This window comes from Molothrus ater, chromosome 1, assembly GCF_012460135.2.
Source record: "Molothrus ater isolate BHLD 08-10-18 breed brown headed cowbird chromosome 1, BPBGC_Mater_1.1, whole genome shotgun sequence".
Lineage (NCBI taxonomy): Eukaryota > Metazoa > Chordata > Aves > Passeriformes > Icteridae > Molothrus > Molothrus ater.
In genome coordinates, this window is record NC_050478.2 from 76,010,724 (window position 1) to 76,035,532 (window position 24,809).

Genomic DNA, 24,809 nt, shown 5'->3' on the forward strand with positions numbered 1-24,809 from the left:
AAATACTTTAGTTTGGACTGGAGAGATAATTTAAAATCACACGTGGGGGGCAGCTAGATGAAAGATCAGAAATTAATATATTCACTGAGCAAGAATGATGAGATGAAAAAGTAGACAAAGAGGAGACTAAGCTTGTGTTCGCTCTGTGCCACAAACTATGACCTCTTCCACAGTCACAAGGACCTATTTTCCATTTCAAGTCAATAGCTATAAATGTTAGTAATTGCCTTTAACTCCTTTCTGTATCTTAGCTTCTTGCCCCATTACCAGAAACCATTTAGTTTCTCAGTAATTCATTTTCTACATAATCTCCTTTCATATCCCATGTTTCCTCTATTGTGTTTCACCTTGGGCAGTACATCATGTAAATAAAGTCTATATCCATAATCCCTTTACAATTCAGCTTAAGAGAATTCACTGTTGAAAACTCCATTCTAACCAGTGGCCATTACAGAAGATGTTTTTAGTCCTCATTAGATGGGAAAAGTCGACGAATATTTTAAAAGCTATTTCAGCATCAGTGATATAACCTTGTGTATCTTTTCAAAGTTTTTAGATGTATTTAAAGGATGGGTATGGAGCAGGTAAAGGATCTGACAAAGAAGTTCATCATACTGTAGTTGGATTTAAAAGAACCCTGTATTTAAAATAATGTTTTAAGGCCACTTTATTGTAGGATAGGAACTGATTAAAGGGACAAAAACATCCAAGAAGTTAAATTCAAGTTTTTAATTTTATTTTTAAATTATACCTCAAGATTCATCAGAGTAATAGCCAGAAAAAAAATGTGTATATTGGTATGTAAAGCAGAAAATATTGAGTTCTGTACTCTTTCAAAATGAGCAAAAAACTCCTATATTCACAGTCTGCAGTCTGATTATCTCAGAAAAGACAAAAGTAAGGGATCAAGTATTTGTGTAAAAGGGAGTATTTTTAGTTCTGTTTAGCATTTACTGTAATCATGAGGTGTATATTTTCTTTTTTTTAACCGAGTTTGACTTTGCGTTTCAGATGCCATCAAGCTCTTTCTCTTGAAATAATTAGATATTTCCCTTTTCTTCTCTGAAAACCAAATGCCTATGAAAGCTTTTGACACTCTCTCATGTCATCTCACATTTGTTTGATGTGGCTACAGGTGATTTTGCATACTTGGTCTTAAATTTCAGTTTATAACAAATGTGAAGCCCTGCTTCATTGCAGCTTTAGTTACTGAACTTCAGCAAGTCTGTGCTGTACTAGATAGGAGTAAAAGTCTTGCATAACATACTACCCACAAGTTTTCCATGCAATTAGAGGCAGTTAAGGACTTAAGATATTGGTTCCTCCAAAGTCTTTTATTACATTAAAAAAAAAGTAAAAATTGCTGAGTAGCCTAGCAAAAGCCATTAATGTTTTTGTCCTCTCTTTTGCTCTTTTTCTTTTCCAGCTTCATTCTGACTTGGACAAGGGAGTCGGCAGTGTTAAATATACCCTTTCAGGAGATGGTGCTGGCACAGTTTTTACCATTGATGAGACCACAGGAGACATTCATGCCATAAGGAGCCTAGATCGAGAAGAAAAACCTTTCTACACACTCCGGGCTCAGGCTGTGGATGTTGACACCAAGAAACCACTAGAGCCTGAATCAGAGTTCATCATCAAAGTTCAGGACATTAATGATAATGAGCCAAAGTTTCTGGATGGGCCTTATGTTGCCAGTGTCCCAGAAATGTCTCCAGTGGGTGAGTAAGAAGCTGTAAATTCTTGATAGCTAATTGTGTATTACTTAATTGCCTCAGTGTACTTTTCTTGCTGAGAGAGGGATGAAATGAAAAAAAAAAAAACCAACTTCTAAAACTTATTATTAGAAATGTTTCTAATATTCTGTGCCTAGATGTACACAGATTACAGTTTTGTTTTAGCTTTGTTTGCTTATTTAGAAACTTAATCTTCTGCAATATGAGTACCTGTGATAGTAAGTTTCTGAGGGTAGGATGAGTTAAAAAACAAAAGATATTCAAGGAAGGTATGCTAAGGTCCAGGGGGTCTCTAACCCCAAACCTGTTATGTCAAATGATGTGATACATTCCCCTCCCTTCCTAGTTTTCATTTGCTGTTTGCTGGAAAAAATTAGATTGCCTGTTTGCTGTAAAGCATCTTGTCATTTAAATGGCTTTGTCTTTGTGGCTCTTAAACTCCTACAGCACTAGCATGATCTCCTAATTATGCATTAGGGGGCAATTCTTTATTCAAGTCCTGTTATACTCTGCATGCTCAGAGTAACTATTGCCCTTGCCTTGGTCACAATGCAAGAATGAGAGTCAGCAAGAGTGGCTCAAGTTGTCAAAAGCCTAATGTCCAAAAAAATCTTTAGTGCATCAGACTCCTAAGTTTAAAAAAAAAAAAGAAAAGAAGATTGCCTGGGAACATGGTAAGTTTTCAAAAACCTAGTGTACAGAGGACAGAGTAATTTTCTTTTCAGAGAAAGGTGGACTGAAGTAATGATACTGAAGTACTGGAATAGGTTTTTGCTTGAAGAATTTTCACAACACGAAAGATATTTGCCAGGAATGACATAAAGAGCATCGATCCTGCTTTGGGGCAGGAGAATAGGCTAAATAGGCCCTTTTGGTCTCTTCCTGGTGGCTGATTCTGCAGTAGTCCTGAGCAGTGTGCTTGTAACATAAGCACAGTGCTTGTGTCCTGCTGCCAGATGGCATTTTGGGTTTCCCTGCAGGCACCAGAAATTAATTTGTTCTGGGCGGGGAGTCATTTACCTTCCCAGTGCTAGTTCCAGCTTATTGCCCTTCCCTCTCCTAAACTGCATTTTCCCAGTACTTCACAAGCCTGTACCAGCCATTTAATACTCCTGGTAGTTGTTAACACTTTTGGAAGTTTTCTGACTTTGAAGTGGCAGAGGGATACTGTTCCCCTTCAGCTATGCACCTCAGATGTTGATACTTTTAAAGTCAATCAGGGAGGTGACTAGCTGTCTATACAAGCATTGTGTGCTACGTAGAATTAATGAGGTATTATTTTAAATTTTGTGGTAAGGAGCAGTAGAATGCTATAGAATGTGATAAAATGTGATGTGAGTAGACATGTAGAGATGATCATGTTAATCTTATTCAAGTGTTGAGAAGCATTCACTATAGTCACCTACAGGACTCTGTCTGTAGATTCACAATATAGTGCACTATTGTTCCCCTAATGAGATGCATAATAATATTACTTACAGTTGTAACATGTATAGATGAAAATCATTTGTTACATTTTGACACCTGTGTCTGTGGCAAATTCAGAATAACATTTCTCACCAGTGAGCATATGGTTGGTAGTGAAATTGTGTTTAAAACCTTATCAGAAAGAAAAAATGAAAATCAGTGATGGTGTTAGTACAGCAGAACACAGTGCCTACATTCATTCCCTTACTCTGTTGTTCTACCCCATCTTTCTTTGTTATTTTTGTAAATATGTGTGTGAAGCAGAAGATGAAATGCTAACAGAGCTTTTACTTCATATGAAATACTCTTCAAGGTGTGCCATATATTGGCAGCTTTACATGGATGAGGAGTTGCCTGACTAAATGAGATACAACTGAGCATGCTGTGGCATGCATGCAGCATTTTAAAAGAAATGCCTTTCAATTTATCCTCCTTTAGAAAAACAGATGTAGATGGCATGGGAAAAATAGATCTTCTTGGATTTCTCTTTATTCGGTCACGTTCACTATGTCTATTCCTCTATAAAAAAAATAAAGATGGATGAAAATTGATCAGAAAAGGCAAGACAAGGAAAGACTTCCCTAAATGGAAGTCTAAACTTCAATTAGTGGCTACTAAAGCAGATAAGAATTTTTGCTGTTAGGTTGTCTTGCAGCAAAAATATCCAGAAATGCCTTGTCCTCTGTAGTGTGTCAGGAGATTGTGCCTTCTCTGATGTAGGTCTTGCTATTCTCTTGTTCTCTTTATCTGTTTTTCTTTCCTTATGCAAGCACTGATTTCTCAGTGGGTCTAAAACTACTCCTTTCTATCATCAGTACCACTTAGTTGCACCTTTAGAGATGCTTAGACCTCCCAGTGCCTGAGGCTGACACTGAAAATCACTTTGATTTTTCAGCTGGTGCAGCATATGGTTGTCTTGGCTTAGGAAAAAACCCAGATCCCAGATAAACTCTTCCTCTCTTTTTTTTTTTAACATTTTCATTTTCTAGTTGCTACTTTTTAAATACCAAATGCTCCAAATTTCACTTACTATAGTTTTACAACAGTATTGATTATAAACTGCACTCATGCACATATTTCTTGGGAAATTGTGGGAAATTCACTGAAATAGTACATTTTTTATCCTTACTAGTCTCTTATGTGAGCCTGACAAGCTTTTGTGACTAGTGACTTGCAGTCTTTTATTGTTTCATGACATTTGCATGCAAAGGTTTACCCAGTTTGGTACTTTATCCCAAGGTTATTGGTAATATTATAAGTAATGGTACTTTCTAGAAATTGTCATGGCTACATGGTTCTCGGTTTTATAACAACTCTAGACTTCCTTAAAATTGCTATTGCTGAATCTGGGATGGCTGAAATAATGCCATAGCATTCACCTCTGGAATCAGGGTTGCAGTTACAGTGTTATAATAAAATCGTACATCAACTGTACCTTAGTAATATTTTGCTGGAAAAAGTGAAAAAAAAAAGAAAATTCATGGCATTCTCAAGTTCTGGTTTTCTGCACAGAGGTATTACTCAGATATACCTTTCATAGCCTTGTTTTTCACAGTAGATTTTAGAACTTTTGTTACTTTCCATGCATATTGAAGGTGGAAGTTTACTTTTGCACTTCAAATTTACATTGAGGGCAGAATTGAATTTTCTTCTACAGTTTCTATACTCTAGTGTTGGTTTGTTTTTCCTTTTAATCAATATCACTCATTAAAAGAGATAGTGGTACTGGATATCTTTTTATTTTTTTCTGAAGACATAGTTTTAGGACTGCTATTTTTACTTAGTGGTGCCTTCCTTACTCGGAGCCAAATTCCTTCATATGCTCTTAGGGAGAAAAGTTAGAAGAATATTTACCCAATACAAGCTGGGATGCAAACCTCTTTCATGCCAAAGTTTGACTGGACAGCCAGCCTTGCTCTTTCCATACATGCACTGTAATCTGTTCGTGTATGATGGAGAGGAAAGACAATCATAGCCATAAACAAGAAAGATCTTCTCTTGAAAAGCCCCTTGGGTTACCAACTGTTATAACATGCAGGCTGCTGTACCCATCTGTGATTTCCAGTGCTTCTGATAGTTTCAAAGTGGGCACAGCTTCCACACTGTAGTGGAAGGATATCAGTGCCTCCAAAGTTGACATTGCATTGCTCACATGATAAATAATACTTTATGGTGAAGATTTTATTTTTTAAGGATTATTTGAAAATTATTTTTTTTTATCATTTATTATTTTTTAAAAATATTTTACAAACTATTTTAAATTCCCTGCAGAAAAACTCAGCAGATGGAGTCAAATTACAATGCAGAACTAATATTTTAAGAACATAGATTGCTATGCTGTTATCTTATGCTTAGTAAGAGACTTATAAAAGCTTAAGAGCTGAACTCTTAATGTTGGTTGTGGGGTTTTATTTAGTTTTTTTTTTTAATTTTCTGATATTGAATTGGTTTTATCAATATCTTTATTTGAAAATATTTTCTTGGTTTAATGTAGGTTCCAAAATGTAGAATGAAACAGAAATGTGGATTTATCTATGAGAACTGAAAAGGGTGCCCTAATATCTCCATTTGTAAGTTTGTAATAGCAAAACATGTTCTCCTTAAGTATAGTTTAATCAACTGTGTTGTTGCTTCTGGCAGCTGTGCCAGCTTTTGTTGCAATATAGTTGACGTAAGCATGCAAATACAGCTGAGTTTAAACCAAGGTTATCCCCTTATTAAAGCTATCCGTCCAGATGACTGAGAATGGGGGCAAAGCAGCATTAAGCACACATTCAAGGAAAGATATTATATATATTTGTTATATTTATACATAAAAACATGTACAGAAATGCATTTGCTTCCCCATGCATTTCTTTCACTGAATATGCTGATTTTAACAGCAAATTTATTACCTCTATTGTCACAGTCTTCTAATTGTGTTCTTAGGTCTTTGCATTATTCTTCTATGCTTATACATAGACGAGCTAAGGCTGTACTAAACCCACCAATTCCATAATATACAGATACCATATGTTCTTTCCTATCCAATTTCATTTCATACTTTTCCACTACATTAGCTCTTTATTGATTAGACTCTGCAAACTCCAGATGACCATGGCAGACTAAAATGGTCAATGATACTAGAAAGTTGATATCAGGTCATTTTTATTGTGTTCCTCAGTGGTGCAAAGCAGCTTCCTGAAGAGTCTTATGGATTTGCTTCCCATGGTACTGTCAGTGTAAAAATAGTCTCTATAAATTTTCTAGCAGTTTTACTTCTGGAGTGAATACTTAATTGGCTTTTATTTAAACATTGGCTTATATAATGGAACATATGTTTAATATATCTATCTATGTAGTTACATGTGCAAGAATTACAATATGTAGAAAACTAACCTGGTGAAGCGGTGGGTCATGACCTGCACTCTGGTTGGGCCCAGCTTAGCACTGTGTGCCTGAGTTTAGCCTGAAGCTTACAGTGAGCAGGGGCTGGGGAAGGAAGGACTATAAGGCATTGGAGCAAAGGCTGAATGAGCCTGCCTTTGATATAGATTCCTAGCTGTTGGCGATATATTTTTAAGGGTTTCCAAAAGCTCACCCAGGCTGCGCGGAAGATATTACTTTGGGAATCCATTGAGACCAGAGGTACTTTTGAATGGCATTATGCATGCTCATTAACAGATAACTGACAGCATAATCTGTCTGCAACCATTGTCTGCAGCCCCTCCAGCTTCAGCCCAGTCTCCAGGTTTTTTTTCTTGTGTTATCAAGTCCTTAGAGAAAATGATGGAAGTTGGATGTCATATTCAAGATAGTTTTAAGACATCTTGAATATGTTTTATTTTTATCCAGTTTTCTTTGTTGAATTATTCCTATTGATTATTTTTCTTTTTCTTGTCTGCTGTTTATCTTTGAGAAGAAAACTTTGGAGGATTTTCCATAGTGATTCCAAGATCAAGAGTTAATAGGTGATGGAGCTACAACCCACCTCTGCAGAAGTACTGATAAGTTACTTTTTCTGAAGCTTCTTTGTGTTTCTCCATGTGAAGTTCCGTTTTCTCAGTTTCATGCTATGTTAAGATTCCCCTGTAGCACTTTGCAGCAAAGCTTTAATTTAGTCAAGCTGTCACCTGTTCATATATTCTCTTTTACTGGCAACCTATGAGTTCAGATCCAAGAGAGATGCCAGTGGCAACCCCTCTCTCACATAAAGACTGGCAATTTATTCCTACTGTTTTAGACTTTTTTAAAATATAGATATTCTTAATATATGCCAGTAATCTTGAGCTATATACTCACTGATGCACCCAACAGTTTTAATAGTTTTAGTGAAGAGCAACTTCCCTTCACAAAACTGTACTGAATTTGAGCTTACAGGATCATATCCACATGTCCTCTAATTTGATACTTTATTAAAGTGTACAAATTTTGTCCATCACTTGGGTCAGACCTGGTGCCCTGGGTCATTCGGACTATGTTTCAGAAAAAATCATGTTCCATCATTATTTGTCCATGCTCTTTCCTGGGGCTATGTCAGGTGGCAGATGACTTATCGCAATTGATGATTCAGTGGTTTTAATTACAGCTCTTGTCTTTCTGATTCTCTTTTTGTTTTAATTTTGAAAAGATACATCTACTGCGCTTATCATCAGAATAACTTTTTTTGCTACTGTGTAGGAAAGTGAGTTTTAAGGAAGGAGCAGAAGGGAAGGCAGGTTAGGGCTGCTTAGCTTTTTCTCAAAGAGTGTTTTTCCCTTTATACAGGACATTGCATAAATGGCAAAGCAAAAAACATATTAAAAAAAACCCTGAGATATTGAGAGAATATTACAAGTAGTCAGTGAAAGCTTTTGAAACAAAAGTGTTTCTTTATGATAGACTACTGGGCAACCAGGCAGCTTCAATTATGGGGCAGGGAGGAGCCAGAAAAAAATTTACCCTCAAAAGAGAGGGAGAAAATAGTGCAGAAAATCAAGACTGGATTAGTTAAAGGATAATGGTTTTTGCCATACTGTGAGTTTCCTTTCATACACCCTGGCTCTTCGATATTGTCAGTGAAACTAAGACATTTGGCAAATGCTGTGAGGTGGTACACTCTATGTAAAATGAAAGCTGTGACACACAGGACTATGTAAACATGTGAACAGAAAAATTCTCAGCAAAGCTGAGAAGTTTTGGATATTAAAAAAAGACACTGGAGAGCTGTTTTCTGCTGTCTGTTTTTAAAGTCCCAAAATGTCAGTATTAGTGCTGAAACCATTTAAAAACATTTGATTCTTACCCCACATGTATCAAAGCCTACACTGGATATTTTCTACCACGACTTCAGCAAGGCTTTCAACACTGTCTCTCATGATATCCTCAAAGGCAAACTTAGGAGATAGGAATTAGATAAGAAGACAGTGAAGTGGATTGAGAACTGGCTGGAAGGCAGATCCCAGAGGGCTGTATTTAGTGCCACAGGTCCTAGCTGGAGGCCTGTCACTAGTGGGGTCCCCCAAGGCTCAATATTGGGTCCAATATTGTTTAACTTCTTCACCAACTACTTGGATGAAGGGGCAGGGACCTCCTCAGCAAGTTCACTGATGGTACAAAGCTGTGAGGAGTGACCAATACCCCAGAGGGCTGTGCAGCCCCTCAGAGGGACCCTGGCAGGGTGGAGAGACGGGCAGAGAACTTCCTGAGATTCAACAAAGGCAAGTGCAGGGTCCTGCAACTGGGGAAAAATAACCCCATGCACCAGCACAGGCTGGGGGATGAACTGCTGGGAAGCAGCTCTGTGGAAAAGGACCTGGTGTGTGAGCAGAAGTGTGTCCTTGTGGCCAAGAAGGCCAGAGGTATCCTGGGGTGCATTAGGAAGAGCATAGCCTGCAGACTGAGGGAGGTGTTTCTGTTCCTGAGGAGGCACAGCTGGAGAGCTGTCTCCAGACCTGGGCTCCTCAGTTCCACAGAGACATGGAGCAGGTCCAGTGGAGGGTAAAATAGAGGATTATGGGACTGGAGCACCTCTCTTATGAGGGAAGGCTGAGGGAGCTCAGCCTGTTCAGCCTTGAGAAGAAAGAAAGGGGAAGGGACCTGATCAATGTTGGTAAGCAGCGTGTCATGAGGATGGAGCCAGCCTCTTCCTGTTGGGGCCAGGTAGTAGGGCAAGAGGCAACAGGCAGAAATGGATGCACAGAAAGTTCCACCTGAACATGAGGTGACCAAGCACTGGAACAGATTGCTCAGAGAGTTTGTGGAGTCTCCCTTACACAAGAACCACCTGGACACCATCCTGTGCAATGTGCTCTAGGATGACCCTGCTCAAGCAGGGAGGGTGAACCAAATGGCTCACTCCTCCAACTTTACCCATTCTTTGATTCTCTTTGTGATTGTGTTTAAATGTATGTGGGCAAAGCTAAGAACCCAGGTCACAGCAGTTAAAACCACTCTGTTTCCACACACTGACTTTACTGCAGTTCAGAAGTGTAAATCAAATAATATATTTTATCATACGCATCTTTTGATACAACCTAACCTTTTTTAGGTGTCCATGCAATTATTTAATTATTAAAATTAAGATATTGGGTTATTTCTAAATCTAAATTCTAAATTTTGTTGGTACTTTCAGTGTTATTGAGTATTAGTTCTTTTTGTATATAAGGAGAAGCTTTATAATTATTAGTGCAGTCTTGCTGTTGGCATAAACACCTTTAGGTTCAAGATCTATTGAATTAGAATTGTTGGGATTATGTGTTAATGGTTTTTTGTTGTTAATTACACAGTTGATGAGCAAGATATATTTAAGTGTAGTATTGAAAAATGTAGAAATTGTCTTTACGTGGGCACCTCATATCTGTAAACATAAAATCTGTTGTATTGATAGTTGTTTCAGCAGCCACAGATCAGCTGTAAATGATAAAAATTAACAAGAAGTTGCTTTTCTCTTAACACAAAATTACTCTGGACATTAAATAGCTTTTCAGTAAGAGATGTTCTTTTGGCCACCAAGTGGTTTTAAACATTAAACATATTTTAAAAGTATTTCTCAGCTCTGAGCGACTGTAAACATTAAATATGTTTTATAAAAGCTGCTTTTCAAGCTACTGCCTGCATGGCTATGAATATAAATTTTGTTTAAAGTTGCTTTTCAGCCACTGAACTATTTTTTTTTTTTGTTATGCACTCAGTTCTATTTATAACTTTTCAGAGGAAAAACAACTGCAAGGTTTCACTGGCACAAGGCACCTCTCCATTTATGACAAGTAATCATGTCCTACCCATCTTCTCATAAAAACACTGCTGGTAATAATAACAAGCCAAATTTTAAAAGGATTTTAATGGGTATTTTGCAGGGAAAGTGAGTGCAATCTAGTGTTCTAGTCACCCATATTTGTGTTTTACTCTGCAGTAAAACAAAAAAATAAAAGCAGCCATGACTAATATTCTGTACTAAGAAATCTTAGAAGTCTAAGGAATCAGTCACTGATGGATTGTGTGAATCAATCATCATCAGCCCTAGAGGAGGGCAAAAGAGAATGCAAAATATTCTCAAGATCACTAAGCAAATGGGAGTCACTAAACCAAATATGATTAAAGGCTTTAATTATGAGTGTAGAAATTCTGTGTGGCAAATTAGATGTAATCCTAGGAAGGCCTTGAGTGATAAGAAAAGTGTTCATGAGGATTTGGCTTAACAATAACTAAGAGAAAAATCACTGATCAAAAACATATTGTTAAGGACAAATTATTCTCTGTTTAGAGAATCCCATAAGGCCTAAAGTCTACAGCAAAGACAGTGCAGATAAAAATAATACCTTAGGAAAAGAAAATCTACATAAATCAGAAGTTTAAAAATATCTGCAGACTGAGGAACAGCATATACAAGAGTATCTTTAAATGGAATGTCAGCCAATTAGTAGGTGTATCTGTCTGCCTACCTTGGATTTAACGAGTGCTAGGCACTTAACAGCTCTCCTTGTTTGTAGTAAGGAACAGCATAGATTGGCAATCCAGTCCAATATCTGTTCTGCACACTGTAGGTTTTTCCTAACTAAGGAACCTTTACAGATCTCGTGGGAACAGGAATCTGCCATCCCTCCAGCCTTTTCTCAACAAGGATCCTGATAGAGTTAATTGAAACCTTTTCACAAGAGATATTTTGCTAAGTTTCTGTACAACTGAAAGGTTCAAATATGTAATTCTTTTAAAACTTTTTATGAAAAAACAGATGGCTGCCTTGTAAGCCATCTCACAGGTTAGCTGGTGACTAGAAAATTAAACAGGTGGTTCCTGTATTAGTCAGGGGGCATTCTTTCTATCACCCTGACAAGCCAAGCAACGGCTGGCTTGGAACCCCTAGACAAGGCAGCGTTCTCTGAAGCTTGGAACATGGTACATTTGCCTGTTCCCTGATTTCTCTTCCGTATAGTAGATGACAAGACAGGTTGTCATGCTTTCCAGACAAGCCATTCAGCTTGCAAGTTAAACAGGTCATAACTAAGTAGGAGGAAGACCAGTGGAAATGAAAGAAACTGTTCTCTTTGCTAAAAACTCGGCAGTGACAGTATTGTTTTCTGGAGTGTGATTTTAATTTTTTTTTTTCTGGAATGATGCAGGATGAAGTGAAAATCCAAAACTATCTGAAATATCACAGTAAAGTAAAATTTCACTGTCTAGACATCCTTGCTTGCCAGTTATGTCTGAGCACCTTTTGTGCAGAAGCCAGCAGTAAATGTGAGATCATTGAGGATTAGAAAGGCAAAGACTGGAAATAGAAGGGGAGTTGACTTCAGGCAGGTGGGAAAGTAACAAATGACAGCAGAGAAAGAGGAAAATCTTTATAGACTGTTCAGCTTTCACTTCAAGAGCTTCTGGAGAGAAATAGACACATTTAATACTGCCTTTGACTTGATTTAGGTTGACACTGCCAAAAAGACAGCTATTATTTCTGTTACCAAAACCTCAGAACAGTTCTTTTATTTTCATAAAAAGCTTAAAGGGTGTTAATGCATAAGCACTCAAGGTATCTGTATTCTTCTTAATTATCAGTACAAGGCAGCTTGTACAGTAACACCTATGGAGTTCTTGAGGGAACAAGGAAACAGCAAGTAGGCAAGAGGACCTCCAACCAAGGGATTACCTGATGCACCACTCTGCACCAGGATTGATGGAGAATGTTGCTGCTGGAACTCTCAGAGGTGTAATTGCAGTGAAACATTCACATCTTGGTACATATTGTTAACAACAGATGATTTTCTCTCGGAACAGTTTGTTGACTGCTTGTCATCCCACTGAGGTTGGCATGATGCTTTGGGAATAGATATTCTAAATGGTAAGGGATAATAGGAATCCTAACAGACAATCCAATAAAAATCTGGTCAAGAAACTACAGCTGGAGATCATTTCTTTAATAATATCTTTCATTTTCCATCTGTGTTTATTGCTGTTAGTACAGCAAGCATCAATTTTATCATTTTTTGTGAACTAGAAGAGTATCCCAGCTTATCTGAAACATAAGATTCCCAATTTGTAGGAACATCACCTTAGAAACCTATCTATCCTCTCGTATCTGTAAATTTCCAGAACTAGAGCCTGGGAGAAGGTTAAATACACATTTAGGCAGATTATAATGTCACAGCCTATTTGGAACTAAGTTTTACCCAACCACAATTTACTACTTCTCTATCTCTTAAAAAGGATTGTTGTTTGGGTTCACATACATGTCAAATATTTTTCTAATCCCCATTTTGTTAGGTGTAGTGGCTGTGCATTGCCTAAATGCTCATGTCATTCTACAGAACATTTTTTTCCCTATTTTTAATATTTTTGACTTTTAGTCTGGAAGATAAAAGGTGTATAATAGCAGATGATGGAGGTATAGTCCTACCTACTGAATACATCTCTATCAAGCCACATCTTTTTGTCTCCCTTCTAAATTAAACAGATAAAATCTTTAAAGTTCTATGTGAAAAACTTTTCATGTCTCAATCACTTACTGCTTTCCTCTGAGCCCCGTTACTTTGCTGTCCTTTTAGCGATAAGGCAGCAGTAATCAATATTTTCAACAGCCTTGAGAGAATTCAGATGAGAAAGATGCCTGAAGGGCAGGTTCAAGTGCTCAAGCCTACAATTTATGGTCTTGCAGGAGATGATACAGACACAGATGCTCAAATTATCAGCCCTACTTGCTACTTCTCTGCTTCAGTAGCTCCAAATTCATCCACTTTTTCTTGCTGCTTTCACTCCATATCACCTTATGCCTGAACACAAACCAAACCCTTTCAGACAGTTTTCAATGCACGCTTGATAGTCCTGGGATCCTTTCATGATTTTTCCATGTGATTCTGAATGAATCCTTTGTTCACAGGTTTTAAGTCCTAAATCAATATTAATCACTGGGCATAATTCAGTGAGGCATAGCACCTTGTTCAAACAGTGGATGATCTTGTGTGCCTTCCAAAATTCATCCAGTTGCTAATATAGCGGGGTTGGGGAAAGAAATCTTACTTGGTTGAGCAGTAAAAATAGGGATGATATATTAAAGCACTGTTTTTGATAGTCTTGTTTGCAATACTGGTGAGGGAATAAGGGAGGGGGGGCTCAGCATTTGTGGAGGAAGAGGCAGTGAGTGAACAAATTTAAACAGATGTTTTTATTTCACACAATCCAGATACTGACTCTGCTGTACTAGAAATTGTTGCTACATAAAGTGTTGGATAATCAGTTCCCACATCAGCTTTTCTTTGTAAGAAATAAGCAAAAGCAAATTCTAGCTTTTCCTTCTGAAGAAAATCTTACATAAATGACCTGAGAGGTGCCAAGATGTCAGACTGTCTGCCTGAATCAAAAGATTGTAGCAAGGCATCAGCTCCTTAAATTCCAAAATCCATATGAAGCTAGTAATTGAACTGGCAAGCTGTAAAGAAGGAATCCTCTCTTTGGGCCACTGAACAGCAATAAGAGATCTTTGAAAGGCTGATTTAAAGGAAAGATAAAGGATAAGAACTGCACCAGCACATCCTACTGATTTACTGTAGAGATGGAGTTGTGGCAGCTCAGTAATACCTCTACTGCAATCTGGATGCTTTATATTTTAGCCACCTTGATCAATTTACTTTGGTTAGCACAAGGGGACAGTAACAGGGATGACAGGACAGGTTTTATGCCAGCATAGTACAAGAGACTTTGGGACACTAACTCACCAGCTACCTTGCAGGAATGTCCCGATGTTCATTTCCAGTGCTGCTGTTGCTCAGACTGCCTATATTAAAGACTACGTGAGGCTGAACCTCTCACACTGCAAATATGTTCTGTGATTTGAGTATTGACCTTCTTGTGGGCACAGTGTGTATCACATTGGTACTGTTCTTATCGACAGGAGAGATTTTAGACTCTTTTGTAAGGTCTTGTTCATGGAAGCTTTTCATCAGCACATTCTCAGGACAGATTTTTAAAGGTAACTTGACACTGAGAGTTTTACATGCATCTTGTGGGTATTTTTTTTCTTGATATGACTAAGTGTAGGGCATATAAATGGTTTTAAAAACCCTAGTCAGTCTTTAGACTCCCAAATATCTTTTAATAGCTTGAGCTGTACTGCTAAGTTCCTCAAGCTGTACTGAGAATCCCTTATCTATAGACATCTAACTTTTGCTAACCTACAGTATAAATATGAGTCAACATGTCCTCAAAATTTGGACAGGTACTTGGAGCAATGTCTCTGGAGCCCAATCAGATCAGACACAAATCAAATTCAGCACTACTACTGAGGGCATGCCATTGAGGCTTAGACACCCACATGCATTTATTTGTCTGATTCCACATGAAATATCTCAGCAACTGCCTGATCTGTAAAAAAAAGTAAGATTCCATGATTTTTTTTCTGTGGGTACCTAAAATGTCATCTAAGACTGTCCCCAATCTGCTTGCACATAGAAGCATCTGAACTTTACACTGCTGAGCCAATTAATGCCTAAGCACTGTCAGAAATCATAAAGTAGATATACCTAATTCTCTTTCGGAAGCCAGTCGGTGACATTTTCAGAGTTCAGAGTTATATCCCATGCAAAATGTGGCTGGAGGAGAGGTTACATGTTTTTCATTTCTCAGTGAGGTAGGTAGAAAACTCACACAAGATGCTGCAGATGCAGATTTAATACTTTCCTTTTTTTGAATACCTCCTCCCTATGTTTTAACCACCAGAGTCTTTCTAGTTTTTCTTCCTTCTCCCTTTTTTTGGGCCTGATAAATACTTAATGATCCTACATAAAACAGATCAGCTTCTTCCTTTTTTTTTTTTTGAGTGAGAGAGCATTCACTTAAGAGGTAGGAAATAAGCATTCAACCAACATGTAACAGGAGAATGACTTAAAAAAATCTGTAGCTTATGTATCTACTGAGCAGTCAGGGGGGCAACATCATCTGCTTCTTCATTTTTTCACAATAAGCTTGCTTTAATCTGTTAACACAGAAAAGGGTTAAAAATTTTTATCTACAGTAAATAATTTCTGAGAAAGAAGATATCTAGGATACAGCTTTTCTCATTGGTATTTCTTACAGCACCTTTTCACTAATAAGCTTGCTTGTATGGATCTCTTTGTTAGGCATCTAAATAACACCAAAGAGAAAAAACTGCATCTCGGCTTATTAGATTTTGCAATGGCTCGTTTTTATGATTCATGCCCTCAGTATTGTTGTGCATAAAAGCACCATGTAATGTCACATCTCTGCTTTATAGATGTAGTCTTGAAGTTGGTGAAAACTGAGAAGAAATATTCATTGCAGAGCTTGACTCTTAATGCTTATTCTGTACCAGAACTGACAAAAAACAGACAGGACGTTTGTGCAAGGGAACTGGGGGAAATTACATTAAAAACCGTATGTCTTTTAAAATAAGTTTGGAAAGGTGTAGGGAAAAAAATGTTGATGAATACAAAAGAAAAAAGCAGGAAAAAGTTAGTAAAGCAGGTGAATAATAGGACAAAATATTAATGCCTATTAAAAAAATGTGAGCAGGATTAGTTTAGTGAGTTGATAACCATGATGTCTCTTTTTATGTACGGAGCAAGGACTATACATGAACTATTTAAAATTAGGATCTGGGCTTTTTTTGTTTGTTTTTTATAGGTTGCTTGTTTTTGCTGGGTTTTGGTTTTGGTTTTGTCTAATTTTTTTGTTTTGGTCTTCTTTTTGCTCTTAATTTATTTTGATTTATTTGGGATTAGGATAGAATTTTCTTTTGAAATTTTTACTACTCTTGATCTTTGGAAAAGATCAATAACTTGGATTGTATTTTATTTAGAAATTTTAAGGAGAACACAAGATTCCTTGAACACTGAATACAATAAAATTTCATATAGTCAATATGTTGGCCTAAGTTTGATTTTTAACAGATGTAGATTCATCTCTAAAATTTTAACACAACAAACATTGAGTAAATATTTTCCTCTGAAATGTAGAACTCTGTTTTTATGGATATCTAGGCCACATTTAAGTGCATTTAATTTTAGCTCTGGTATTTCATAAGTTCAAAATTTTATGAATATCAAGGCTTGCTTACCTCACAGGTTTTAGAATTCATGAATAAACATAAATATACTGGGGAGTTGAATAAAAAGGCAAATTTCTAGAATAGAATCCTCACCTAAGAAGCATCAGACTACACATCAGCCCAGACAGCACAACAGTCAGATATGCTCTGCCTTTACTATCTTACCATTTTAATTATCTTTAATTGTTTGATTTTTTTTTTCTTCTTCCTTTTTTTTGGCCAGTGGTGTCAACTTGAGCATTGCTTTTTATCTGATCTCCAGAGACAAGTGATTTTGATCATCAAAATAGAGAGAGAAATGCAAATCAAGGGGAAAAATCCCAGAGTAGGCTCAGAATAACTCTAATGAGTAAATGATTTAAACTCCTATCTGGTAAGAATTGTAGAGTTTCTACCTTAATCATTTTAACTGTGTGAAATACAGAGTCGGGCCTGTTTGTATCACCCTTAACTAGAATTTTCTGTATCCTAGCTCTGTTATACAAATATTGGAATATTTGCATTTATGCATTTAGGTATGGTCACAATATATTTGAGTGTTGTTCTGGTCTTTTTTGTCTTCTGTCTTATTTAAAGAACATAATGCACTGAAATAAAATCGAGGCATTAAAGAAGCCATCAAATAGGAAATAAGAGTTAAAAATTAAAATTATAAAAGAATGCTGCACCCTTGCTACAGAGACAGTTAAGCATCATTGTTTGATTTTATTCCTTTTTCCAAAGTCCAGGTATTTTAATTAAGAAATCATCATTTCTCAACACATTTATTTATAAAACTAACAGACTACCAGTGAAATATTTGCAAGTATATATATACTTGAATCACATCAGGAGAAGGATATGTTGTAGAGGTAATGGCTCAGAACTCCCAAATAAGAGAAAGTCTTAGCAAAGAAGAATTGTTGTAAGACTTGTAAAAAGATTTGTCAGTCCATAATGCAGTGACAGCAGAGGAAGGCAAACAAATGTTTTCTGCTAGCATTTTACAGCAATTAGGAAATTAGGCAGATAAGGAATGTTTGGGATTAGATTTTTTCCTCAGAGCTCTCTGATTACCAGTTATGCACCTGAATTTTGAGTTATCAATAAGGAACAGAACATGATGAAGGAATGAGCATGAGAAAGGAAATGAAACTGTGTATTGTATTACCATATATCCTTCAATTCTTTCAATAATGAATCCCAATTACTTACTATAAAATATAATTATTGAATCTCACTGGCTTCAGTACCTTTTAAAGTTTTCTTTAAATGAAAGTGGTGTGCTGAGTAGTTGCATTTTTAAAGCTTGCAATCAGGCTTTCATTCACATTTTAGATTAATCCAAGGCTGTGCTTACCAAAGATATTTGGGCCATGGAGCAATGCAATAGGATTCATGAGTGGAAGTCCTGACTTGGCCTGGTATTTGTCATTTTACCCAGGGATAACCCTCAATGAAGAAAGAATAACTTCTACTGCTACTGTTTGATGAGTGTAAGCTTTTTACATTACTCAAATGACAGGGAAGGGGAGAAGGATAAGCCACCCTGGGGGCAGGGAGAACTCAGGACAGTGAGGAGAAATCCCAGAAAAAGACATCTTGAAGCCTTCCTGCAGGTGAGTTTCAGGGCTGAGTTCCTGCTGACAGAAGCCCTCTGATTAAACATCTGGGAAAGTGAGATGTCTTGAGCATGCCCTATTTCTGCGCTAGGGTGGGGATACGGCGTTGGTGAGGATTGTGGAGATGTGGAGTGAGACTCTCTCGAAGCCTTTCTGAGTGGTGACTTTCAGTGCCGCCTTTTAAATACTCAAATAATGAGGCAGAAATTAACAGGTTTGGGTGTTTTCTTTGACATAGCCCAGAGTTAATGAGTTCCTATATTTCTGATATTGTGCACACATCTGTCTCCAGCACATTTCTGCTCCCTCAGGTGGTGACAGTCAGATGTATGTACAGGACCATGGCAGCTATCCTTGCTCACTGGGGTCAGCTTCACAGCTCATGCACACTTGTTTTTCTCTTCACACATTGTGCTAACAAATACTTAATCCCTGCCATAGATTTTATCTGACAAAAAATAAAAAATACAGTCTTCACTGTTAGAAAGAACTTCATTTTTATTGTCAGGAGATAAACGCCTTAAAAATCTGATCTGTACTGAATGTTCACCCATAGTGTACTCTCCCTGATCCAAACTAATATAAACTGCCATATACTAAATAAACATAAAACTAAATAAAGTGCCATATTGAATTATTTCTCTAATGTGGGGGAAAAAATGGGGTCCCTGGTTGTTTGATTTTTTCCCCATAGATACCTGAACTACACACAGTCAACACTGCATTCCAATTTGCAGAACACCAAATATTGTACACTAAAAGTGTAGTGGGATTAGTTAATATTGTCCATGAAAATTTTCAGGTATTTTCATTTGAAAGAAAAACGGACAGAATTTCAGTTTTAAAGTAAAACAATCTCAGAGTTGAAGATCTGCAACTTCATTCCCACATGCAAAAATAGATAACTCAAGTTCTTAGGTAGACTTAAGTATCTGAGCATCTCAGAACCTCATTTTTCTCCTCAGTGTTTTTTCCTCCCTAATCTCCCATCTCTATTTAGGGACTCCCTTCTGACAATGAAGTAGTACTGCAATATGAGAAATGGAGGCAAGCCAGAACTCCCAGGCCCATATTAATCTTGTTTATTTATTTTGTTTGCTATTCCATGTTTTTCCAGTTCAACATGAGACATATTAGCAAATACACTGTTTTTGTTATTTACCTATGAGTGGAAAAAAATTCCCCTTTTCTGAAAAATCTCACCTTTGTTTTAAAGGAATAAGAATCTTCCAATACAGAGAATTTTTTAAGACTAGCACTTTTAAAATCAAGAGGAGTTCTTCATGAAGCAATATATTCTGAAAATACAGCGGGAAAAGTTATGAAAATTGTTCACTAGGCTGATGAATTCCCATGATCTTTTATTTCTACAGATGTTCACAGAAGTTCTATTTTTCCACTGTATTTGTAAATTAGTTCTACTTTTGAGTAAATTCCCAAGTATTCCTACAGATGTTATGCCCCAAATCTGCAAAACAGTGTATCATTTAATCTTAAACCTAATTTCAAGCATATTGAAATACTTTAGATATAAAGCATGCAGCTTTTAATTTTAAACTACTTTTGTGTAGTTTTTCCATTCTGTATGTAGACTAGCAGATGATCTACACTGATTACATGCTCACTAAATGAAGAATACAGAGGAAAATTCTGCTAGAAGAATTTAAGATACCAGGAAAAAAATATAAGAATGTCAGGCATTGGATGAGAGTTTAATCTTAAGGCACATTTTCTCCATTTTCTCACCTGTACTTTAGTACAGTGGTGATATACAACATTCAGTGCTGTTCTTTCTATTTTTTTTTTTTTTTTTTTGCCAGAGGCCATAGGAAAGACTAATGACCTTTAAAGATGGTTTTTTTTTTCATACACTTGTTGGGTTCTTTTTTTAAGAAGATGCTCACTGTGCCTTTCTTTTGCATTTGTAAAAGAGGAAACATCATGTCACACCTTGGTAATGTGGAATCTATTTGCTTTTTCCACTGGTCCCTTTCATGAAGCAGATCTTTAACTTGTAAGCAGAAATTTCATTTTCCTTTCTTGTTCCATTTTTCATCTGGGGAACCACACTGACATAGAATTTTCTTGCTTCACAAATCCATGCTTATGTTTTGAAGTACAGTTGCTTTTGCCCTGGAGAATCATCAGGATCTAATTTTATTGGGGAATCAGAGATGTATGGAAAAGCTATTTACTTTTATTTCAATATTTATTTTAATATTTTTTTAGTGACATGTAAATAAGGAGTTTTGACATACAAGTAGTCTGTACAGGTAGGTAGGTGCTTCTTCTGAGTTCATGGACCTGAAAAATTAGGACCACCTAAAAAATTACAATCAAAGATTAAAATTTTGAAACCCAAAACATTTGACCTTTCATGATATTATTTCAGAGATAATTGTGGTAAAGTTGTTCAGCACAAATATAGACATATCTTTGATTAAGATGAGCCTCAGTTATTTAGTTATTTTTCTACATCCAAAATTAAAACAGTGTTTAGTATTATGTTCCCAGGGGGGGGGGGAGGGGGACAGGACACACACCATTGAAAAACATTGAAAAGATTTCTTAAAATATGAAGTGTTTATAACTAAAGTTTTCACTGAAGATCAATTATCTTTTGCAACATGGCTATTGCAAACTTCTGTGTGGATTCACTTGGGCACTAACAAATGGATCTGAGCTCAGCTTGGGGACTGCATGATTCTCTTGTGCATATCAAGATGATTTTAACAGTGGACTTCCCACCATGTCAGCATGCACAAGGAATGTAATTGCAGATCTTTCAACATAGTTGAAATAATTTTCATAATATTAAATGTTTCCAGATTTTTGAGGGTTTTGAGTAGATATCTCCCAGTATTTTTACCTTCTCTCATGTGACAAACATCAGCATAGGATTTATTTTCTTCTAGAAGAGGTTTAACACCACATCCTTTACAACACACACCTTGAGTATTTCAAAAGAATAAGCAGAACTAGGTCATGTTCATGTCACTTGTTATTTCATCTTTCCACCTCCGATCCCAGCTGGCTTAATCCATTCTTGAGCTTGTCATTAGACTGTTGAGCTCTGAGCACCCTGATGACATTGGATGGGTGCACTGCACAGTTAAAGCTGGGGCTACTGATCTCTAATCATCCTCAAATTTACTACAGTGGCTTTCACTAATGCGCAGTTTTATTAAGCTACCAGGAAGAACTTGATAAATCATCTTTCTATGCTTGAAAACCCCACTGAGCCTTTAAAAGCCAGGTGATAACACTGAGAAATTGCATTAAATTCTAACAGAAACTAGAATAGAAGGAGGAATATATTTTTGTGCCTAAGAATATAATTTATATTGCCATTGCTGTAGGTGAAAAAATCATTAATGCTTGCAGTCCCATATGGATTTTTTTACACTATTCAGATCAGCTCTGGGAAAATTATAATTATAAAATGCAGAAGATTTAAGTAAGATCAAGTGAGTGATTGTCTGGCCAAGGAAATGGGAACTGCCCATTTACAGAAGACCTTATTCATCTGTCCACATGTGGTGTCAGCCCCAAAGGCGAGTATCTAGAGGTGTCTATTCACATCTGGCTTCAGGCACAAGACAAGTGGAGGCCGAAGATCAGGAGTGTTTGAGAGCTGCTAGGCTTTGGAGGGTCTCACAGTCAGGTAGCTCCCTGAAGCTGCTCCTGCTGCTGTGCAAAGAGGAGGTGATCTGGAGTGAAGACTCCGAGACACACAAGTTAGCCTGAAAAACCCAGGAAAGAACAGGTATTTCATAAGCAACATAACTGAAATGGCTCATGGAGAAGGTATAACATTTATGATAATATACTTGTTATTGTTTGTGTTTTTAAAAGCATGGCTTTATTTTAACAAGACGGCAGAGCTGATGGTGGCTCTTCTGAGGGCAGTGCAGAAGGGGTCCAGAGAACTCCATAGCTGGCCCTGTGCCCTGAGCCAAGTCATGACATGTACACGGCTGTATCAAGTGAGGCTCCACCAGAACTCAGGTCTTTCTTCCCCGTTGGAGGCTCTAGGCAGCATTAGGATCAGTAGCGATATCAAAAGGTAAAAAATAATCAAGCTCTCTGACAAACAGCAGTTTTACGTAAATGCATCTCTGGTACAAGGGAAGTTGCATCAGTTCTCTAGAGTTATCTTAAGGTATCTAAAGATTCTGAGTTTGTGTTTCAGTCTGCAGAGCACTATGCTAGGCAAGTGTGATACTTTTGTAGGGCAAAATAAAGCTAGATAAAAGGGGAAAATAACTTTGCTTCTCCTGATGTGATACTGCAATTTGTTGAACCCCTGAAAGTTATCTTTAAGATGATTTTTTGGCTAGAGTGTGGGAAACTAAACAGAGAAGATCTGTGTTAAATTTCAGCTGAATATGATTTAAAATTGAGGTGATATTAAAACCTGAAAAGAATAGTTTAAAAATTAGGGCGGAAAAATGCTGCTTCAAGGAAAAGGAAAAAAAGAAAAAAGAGAGAAGCAAAAAATTCATATCACATAAGTCTAAACTGTGATGCATCAGAAGCATCAGTATGGGATGGCATGTATTTACTACATCTCAGTGTGCTGTTCCAATGTCTTTGTACTTGCTGCTCTGTGTAATCATCACTCCCTGTGGGATTCCATGTAAATTCCAAGTGCATGCAATACTTATTTCTTTTGGAAGCATTTCACTCTACAAAACTACTGCTCAAAGTGATACAATATTCCCATTGCTCAGTGGTCCCCTTTTTCTTGCAGCCTTATCTTTCAGCCCTCAGGGACTGAAGCTGCATCTGCTGTGGAGCTGTTTCTGTAATAGCTCTCTGAGAGCCTATTCCAGGTAGTCTCTAATTAGACACACCCAGATGGTGGGCACCGAGCAGATGTCCTGCCAGCTTGGGGTGGATATGGAAGAAAGTTTTCTCTTGGCTCCCCGTAGTTTGTCTTTCTAATGTTTTTTTCCCCTCAATTTTTCCTCACAGTGAGCATTTGAAATGTTTGTTCACCGTTTCTAACATATGAGGAAAACGTGGGCACAGCAATCTAAGGTACTAAACATTCACAGTGTTTGGTGTAGTCTGAAGCCTAGACATACTGAACTCATGTTACCCACATGCTGTCACGAACAAAACTGCTCACTTGTGCTTTGATACACAATGTTTATCAGCAATTAAGATTTTATTCTTGGAAACTAATTAACAATTATGTTAATACTGCCAGAGACATAAATAAGCACACTCAATCATGTCTGCATAGCCAGCCTTGCAGATGAAATGAATGCAGCTAGCTGGAATAGAGTCTGATATTTTCAGTCACGAGTCACATAAGAAGCAGATCTCCAAAGTACAAAACAGTTATTTTCTGACAGCTTCTTTTCACAGTAGAACTGTACTTTATATGTTTAGCCATATCTGACATTGAAAAGGTTTTGAGGCAGAATATTTACTTACCCAGCAATTTGACCATCATGTTCACAGTGCTGTATTTCATGCTCCATTTGCCATAAATGTTGACGTGTTTTTCACAGTATTTGGGGCAATGACAATTTTAATTAAAAAGTTTCCAAATTATTCCTTCACCTTTCTAAATGTGATCACATACAGAACAACTAAAAAAAAAAAAACAACAAGCTCAAGTGGAGTCGCAATAGTGTCCTGTAATCATGTGTTTCAAGAGATTTAACAAATCAATCCTCAGATATCTCCCTATGGTATTGTCTTCTTTTTAAAATACAATTATTTAATGGATTAAGAAGCAATTATCAAAAAATGGCTGTGCATCAGACAATATGATAGAAAAATCTGTAAAATATGTAAGTTAGGAACTTGTGCTGGTTTTGGCTGGGGTAGAATTAATTTCATTCACAGAGACTGGTATGGGGTTGTGCTTTGGATTTGTGCTGAACATAGGGTTGATATACTTTCTGAGTATTTTTGGTTTTGTTATTGATGAGCAATAGCAAAAGATGTTTTTATTATTGCTGAGCAGGGCTTACACGGAGCTAAGTCTTTTTCTGCTTTTCACACTGCCACACTGCTGAGGGAGCTGGGGGTGCTTGGGAGGCTGGGAGAAGACACAGCCATGACAGGTGAGCCAAACTGACCAAAGGGATATTCCAAACCACATGAAATCATGCTCAGTATATAAATTTCAGGGAAGAAGGAAGAAGTGGGTGAACATTTGCAGTGATAGTGTTTGCCTTCTAAAATCACCATTCTGTGTCATGGAGTCATCTATGTCATCTCCCTGCTCTTCTGGAGATGGCTGAACACCTGCCTGTCCTTGGGAAACAGTGAATTAATTCTTGTTTATCTTTGCTTGTGTGCATGGCTTTTGCTTTCCCTATTAAACTGTCTTTATCTCAACCCATGACTTTTCTACCTTTTGTTCTTCTGATTCTCTCACCAAGTCTACTGGTAGGGGAGTGAGCTAGTGGCTGTGTAGGATTTGGTGGCTGGCTGGGGTTAAACCACAACAGTCCATTTTGGACAATACCA

At 37.2% G+C, this 24,809-nt stretch overlaps 1 protein-coding gene across 4 annotated transcripts in view; it reads left to right on the forward strand.

The window, feature by feature from the left end:
• The window catches only part of CDH12 (cadherin 12), a 643,007-nt gene that overhangs the window by 512,673 nt on the left and 105,525 nt on the right, over window positions 1-24,809 (forward strand). For all 4 annotated transcript variants that reach the window (XM_054515894.1, XM_054515895.1, XM_054515891.1 and 1 more), the window contains one exon: window positions 1,427-1,721. In XM_054515894.1, the coding sequence (XP_054371869.1) occupies window positions 1,427-1,721 (295 nt within the window). The remainder of the gene's footprint in view (window positions 1-1,426; window positions 1,722-24,809) is intronic.